The 6786-nt window shown below is 36.7% G+C and overlaps 1 protein-coding gene across 1 annotated transcript in view; it reads right to left on the minus strand.

The window, feature by feature from the left end:
- The window catches only part of LOC107667462 (alpha-1,3-mannosyl-glycoprotein 4-beta-N-acetylglucosaminyltransferase B-like), a 146844-nt gene that overhangs the window by 40122 nt on the left and 99936 nt on the right, over nucleotides 1-6786 (minus strand). Inside the window, exons 5-6 of the mRNA XM_016459134.1 lie at nucleotides 5010-5056; nucleotides 3428-3541 (exon numbers count right to left, since the gene is read on the minus strand). Coding sequence (XP_016314620.1) covers nucleotides 3428-3541; nucleotides 5010-5056 — 161 coding nt within the window. The remainder of the gene's footprint in view (nucleotides 1-3427; nucleotides 3542-5009; nucleotides 5057-6786) is intronic.

Below are 6786 nucleotides of genomic sequence, written 5' to 3' on the forward strand. Positions count from 1 at the left end.
TAGATAGACAGACAGACAGATAGATTATAGATAGACAGACAGATAGACAGACAGACAGACAGATAGATTATAGATAGATAGACAGATAGATAGATAGACAGATAGATAGATAGATAGATAGATAGATAGATACTATAGATCCATATGCTGTTTTTAGTGCCCTGTTGGATAAACCTATATGCACCCTATTTGGAAAACCGTGTGAAATCCAGACATCGGCGCTATCCCTGACATACAGACGGCAGCTTTTCTCTTTTTCCTGGATGTGTGAGATGGTCAACAATTTGACCAGGGTCTCTCGAGGATACATCTGTCCAACTTTGTCAAATCGCACACTGCACACACACAAACTCAAGTGCAGTCAAGCAATGTCAGATTAAAACACACTAAGACTCGTAAACTCATTTTGGTTGTTTACAGACCGGTCTAAATCTTTAACCTCTAAAAGACTGAATTTCATTTAATGTAATGAAAATTAAATGAGTTTGATTCAATGTGTGTAAAATAGAGAATCACACTCATGCCACCAAACCCTGAACCAAATGCTGAGGCATCTGAATAAACACATGCAGTTTGTCCACATGTGGAACAACTGAAGAATTCATCTTCTAAGTATAAACACCTCCTGGCCAACAGTAGATAAAACAAAACATGAATATTTTAACTACTACACTGAACAAACCAAACAAAAAACACATTACTAGAAAGAAACAGATCTGGTCTAAAATGGATTTGTATTTTTCTTGGCTGATTGGTTATTGAATTGTGTGTCTGCTTGATTGGTGATGGATTCATCTGCCTGTCTGATCCAGCACTGATCTGTTCATCAGGGTGCTCTGGGTTGAACTGGATGGCCTGATGAGATCCGACAGGCTTTGAGCACAAACAGACGTTAATGAACATATTTACCTGCATCACTGTACTGACTGCTTGTTTTAGGAGAATGTGATAAGAATGTGTCTGTCCAGAACTGAGCACTGCTGTTTTACCTTAAAGAGAGATGTGACTGCGAAACTGATGAAAATGAGGTTGTGCAGAACATTTTCATTTGGGAATATATTTGTTCTTAGTGTGAGTTTCTCAGCAATCCTGCAAACGGCTGAACTCATGGTACTGTAACTATATTAAGATCCTCCAATCATTTTCACAAATGTATTCCCAAACTTTTTGTCAGCCAAACCCCTTAGACATAAAATATTTACTTGAAGCCCCCCTGAGATTTTAATTTAACATTTCGATAATTTAACAATACACTGACATGTTTACAGTTCGCTAAGTAGGTTAATAGTTACATGACATGCAACTAAATATATATCTGTCATGAAACCTCTCTGAGAGTCTTAGCATGGTAATATACATGGCAATGTGTCTGGTCTTGGCGGAATAGATCTGCTACACTACTGCTGCGGCAGAGCAAGTACAGAGACTCAAACCTCTTTTAGTTGTGATAGCGTCTCAGTCTGCATTACATTCACATTGCTGTTTAAGGAACCCAAACAAACTGAATAATAACTCTATAAAAATGAAGACAGAAATAATACTGTTCTATATTACAATCACTTTTGGGGAGTAACTAGTTACATGTAACCAAATTACGTAATTTAATTACAAAATAATTGTAACTGTAATCTGTTACAGTTACTGAGAAAAAATGTGTAATTAAATTACAGTTACTTATGAAAATGTTAATGATTACAAAGGGGGTTACATCTGAATATTTTCACCCACATACAAATTTAAAATATGAGACACCAATGTTTCAGCAGTTGAGGACACAGAATAGGACACATGCTTATTTAATAACTGTTTTATTTCCTATTTTGGTTTATGTATATGATTTTGTTTGCTTAAGATTAACTGTTTTTTTTCAAGGCATTGTTAGATGCCAGTGTTTCATAATTCATACTGTCATAGTTATGCAAAGATTTGATTTCAAAAACAGTATCATAGCCATTAAACTATATCTTATGATGTTAAATCTGTATTTAACCTCAAAAAGATCTCATGGTAAAAAGAGGTGCTAAAGTCCGATTTTGAGGTTGCTGTGCTGTACAATTAAATGATTATAATCTTAATTCAAGTGAAGAAGGATTCTGAAAGTCTGACAGTAATCAGTCTTGAGTCCTACTGTAAGGTTAACCCTGCCTGCTTTAAATGTTTCAAAATAATTAACAGTTGAAAACATTAGACATTTAGAAAAGTAATCAAATGTAATCAGTTACATTACTTTAATAAAGCAATTGAAATAGTTACACTACTTATTACATTTTAAATAGGGTAACTTGTAATCTGTAACCTATTACATTTCCAAAGTAACCTTCCCAACACTGATTACAATTGTAGTTTAAAATAAAACTATATATTTGATAATAATACAAGTTAGAACTTTAATATTTATGTATTAAATTCTTAAATACATTTATTTTTGCAAAATATTGCTAAAATACTGTAAACGTCTGTTCACAAAATGTTGGAATTGGTGAATTTGAGTATTGTAAATTAAGCCCATGCAGAGACAAACTTTGCTGCATTTATTGTGAACTGAGCCACTCTGAGACGCTGAAAGCACTGGATCATGAGCTGCTCAGGTGTAAATGAACAGTGTAGCGCTTCAATCTAAAACATGCATCAGATAAGAATATACAGTTATTTAATTCACAGCATTCGTTTTGACAGTCGCACTAAACTATATCTGGACTATTGTGCAGCCCCATTTATTTTTATTTTACATTCAGTATAATTAGTTATTAGATTTTCCTCAACTCATGAACCCCCTGTAGTTCCCTGACAAACCCCCATTTGGAAAACTCTTGAATTTCTGACAGGAGTGAAAATGAGGCTGTGAGGGACAGGCTGCAGATAAGCAGTGTGTGTGTGTGTGTGTGTGTGTGTGTGTGTACAGTGACGTTCTTTGGTTTAGTTGTGTGTTTGTGTTAATTAAACTGAACTGACAGAACAGAGATGCTGGAAGTGTGTGTGTGCACTCAGGAATAAGGCATAAAGAAGCCTGATCCCGGGGGAACACGCGCACACGCAAAAAGCTAATTTAAGTTCAGGCAGAACTTTTTGCTCAGCAGAGAGCGCTTTCATAAGACCTGAAACTCTAGTACATGAACACAGATGCCTCTAGCTTTCTCAATTTCACACATTTAGCGTTGCAAAATTGATCTGTACACGATTCATAACGCAAGTTACTTGCAGAATCGAAAGCAGTGAATGTAATCTGCATTTTTGTGCATGTGATCACTGTGTGTGCAAATAGTTATGTTTTTCATACCGAGTATGTGAGATGCTAATCGCTGAGGGGGGCAGTTGTAGCTCAGCGTTCACACTGATCATTCATGGCTAATTGCAACAACACACACACACACACACACACACACACACTGATGGGAAGAGGAGGGTTTGTGTGCAGCAGTCATATTACCTGACCCGCTCTTTAGGGTCACCAAACGACTCTTTGAGGTGAGAGAAGTCTGGATAGAAATGGATGGAGGGAGAGATGATTTCCAACAGCCCAGACTGAATCTCCACTGGAAACCTGAAACACATGCAGAGGATTGGGCTACTGTAAGTATGTTAACACAACTAAAGCATCATTTACATTCACATCATTCTGTTTGACTTTATCTCTTTTGTAAAACATAAAAGATGTGTATTAAAATGTCCAAGCTCCTCTTTCCATACACTGAAAGTGAATGTGGACTGGTGCGGTCAAGTTTTGAATATGCAGAATGACATTTGAGAGGACATTTTCAGCAAATTATGACTTAAATTTGAGTCTGTTTTTCACACAAAGCTAGGCTATGATTTCACATTTAATGGTGCTTTTCTCACTTTTGGTATCGGACAGCACTAGTATCCAGGTGAGAGTGTGTGTGTGTGTGTGTGTGATGCATCTATTCATTACAATTTTTAAAAGTTCCTATAAGTAAAATAAAAACATAACTGAAACTAAGATATAACTGGAAAAAAAAAATCACACACTTTAAATAGTGCTTATATCTCCTAACTTCATAAAACAGGTTGTGTGACTATGAGGAATGATTACCTCAGAGTATATGTCCCTATGCAGGTTCAAAATACAAAATACATATACCCCTTTCACTATTGTTCACGTGCTAGTCATTATTCCCCATTTTCATTTTTAGGTGAATTATTCTTTAAAAACTTCTGTCATATATCACCATCTTTGTGTTTCAGATTTTAAACTACAGTCATGAGCTCATACTGTATATCATTAATTATATTAATTTAAATTTGAACATTCAAATGCATTAATACGTAAAATTTATTGCACAAATCTTAAACATTTAAAAAAGAAAAAAGAAATATACTAGAGATAATAGAGATACTATTACGGTTTTTATTATTCTGAACCAGCTTTCATTTTCATTGTAATTTTAAAGTTTTGGTAGTTTTGTCTTTTGATAATTTTAATTAAAAAAAAAATACATTTTTAGTAGTTTGCTTTTTAAAACATGCCTACATAGTTTTAATTCTTTTTTTTTTCACTTTTAGTTTTAGTTATTTTAGTAAGTCAAGTTCAATTAAATTAAAATGAAAAATGCTTCCTTGGCAACAATTATTTCATTTTTTTTTTTTCAAGTGACATGTTTTTTTTATGGTTTTAGTTTTAGTTCACATTAATAACCCTGTTTTTCACCCACATAACACACCCATAAGTAGATAGATACAGTAAGGGGAGAAATAAAAGCAAAGATCTAATCAAAACACACACAGACAGTGATCCAGTATTGTAAGCCTTTGCAAAAACAATCAGTATAAGCACAAACACATGACTAATGTGGGACAAGCAGAACGAAGCAGAGGAACTCTTAACACCCGGAGGATGGACTTTCCCTTCTGTTTCTTCTGCTATTGTCCTCAAAAAAACATATGAGGAAGTCTGCAGTCACACGATCTCTGACACACACATAAACACACATGTATCCATGAAACTTAAGCAGATTATGGTCAAAACAGTAATAAAAATCTCGAGTACTTACAGGCGCTTAAGGTTGTCAGCAACACTATTTGCATATTGTTGATCCGTCTGCAAAACAAAGCAAGAATCAATGGCTTAATAAATGTTCACCTTTGGGCTAGACAAGTGTTTGTAGGAGTTTTTTGGATGAATGTTTTAAGTACAATGTCGATTCTCATTTCCTGATTTTTCCTGCTAAAGAGATTATACAGTCTCTGTAGTCAAAAGAGAAACTTTAACTGTCCAATAATGGAAGCAAATGGTGATGAGCTGCTAAAGCACTTTCCACTATAAAACAGCAGATGGATTTCACTGTTCAGATTCAATTTGACGGTTCGTTCAAAATGCAACCAATGTATGCGCCGCATTCTTGAAGTTTCCATTAGGGGCGCTATAGCCGTTATGTCTACTTTAAAGGGGTGGTTCATTGCGATTTAAATTTTTTAACGTTAGTTAGTGTGTAATGTTGCTGTTTGAACAAACAATATCTGCAAAGTTACGAAGCTGAAAGTTCAATGCAAACGGAGATATCGTCTTTTAAATTTCTGGCATTTTAATGCCTACAAAAACGGCTGGTAGGGACTACAACTAGTTACGTCCCGGGTTTGTGACATCACAAACCCTGATAAACCCCGCCCCCGGGAACACGCAGCAAAGGGGGCGAGGCCATGCTGCGCTGCTTTAGAGAAGAGAAAGAGAAAACTAGAGGTGCACGTAAAAATCTATTCATATATGAATCGCGATTCTGTCTTCTAACAACTAATGGATTCACAAGTTTCAAAATCAATGTTCTAAAGCAGCGGTTCTCAATACTGTTCCTCGCGTCCCCCTGCTCTACACACGCTCTGCATCTCTCTCTCTCTCTCTCTCTCATTCAGCTCAGCTCCAACAATGAACTGTTACAATTATACACTTATTTTCACATAGCTATAAGAAGCGTTAAACATGGACGTCCGTGCAGTTGCAGTACTGTATTAAAGCTTTAATCAGGATTAAACCGTATACTAAAAGCTAACAGATGCAGTAGCATCTACAAATAACAGTGTAAAAAAAACATAGGCCTACCATTAAAAGCCGTGCTTGCACAGGTTCTGCACGATCCTCTTCAATAATATCCTCTGCTTCTCAATCGGGCTCAAACTGATAAGTGATATTAACGACACCGCTGTTTACAACACAACCGGAGCACATGCCACTGAGGAGAGGGGCGGGACATTAGACGCGCACTAGAGGCGGTTTAGCCAATCACAACACACTGGGCTAGCTAACCAATCAGAGCCCATCGTCTATTTTCGAGGGAGGGGCTTCATAAAAGAAGGAAATGATCAGTGCGTTTCTCAGAGAAGGGACAGAGAGGTGTGGAATAAAGGTAAATTATGTGAAAAATAATGCGTTCTTTAAAAAACGAAGCATTAACACATGTTAGACTGCACCCCATAAACACAATCAATCCTAGTGTGACGAGTGGGGGCGTGGCCGAGAGCCGTGGGAACGGAGCGAGGCCGGTGGAGTAATTGCTAATGCACGACACCTGCGCCACTCACCGGTCTCGAGTCCCACGGAGGAGCTCCGGAAGGATAAAAGGAGGAGCTACGACAGTTTTCACATAGCTATAAGAAGCGTTAAACATGGACGTCCGTGCAGTTGCAGTACTGTATTAAAGCTTTAATCAGGATTAAACCGTATACTAAAAGCTAACAGATGCAGTAGCATCTACAAATAACAGTGTAAAAAAAACATAGGCCTACCATTAAAAGCCGTGCTTGCACAGGTTCTGCACGATCCTCTTCAATAATATC

The sequence above is a fragment of the Sinocyclocheilus anshuiensis genome, unplaced genomic scaffold, assembly GCF_001515605.1.
Source record: "Sinocyclocheilus anshuiensis isolate Anshui unplaced genomic scaffold, SAMN03320099.WGS_v1.1 scaffold1547, whole genome shotgun sequence".
NCBI classification, from domain to species: domain Eukaryota; kingdom Metazoa; phylum Chordata; class Actinopteri; order Cypriniformes; family Cyprinidae; genus Sinocyclocheilus; species Sinocyclocheilus anshuiensis.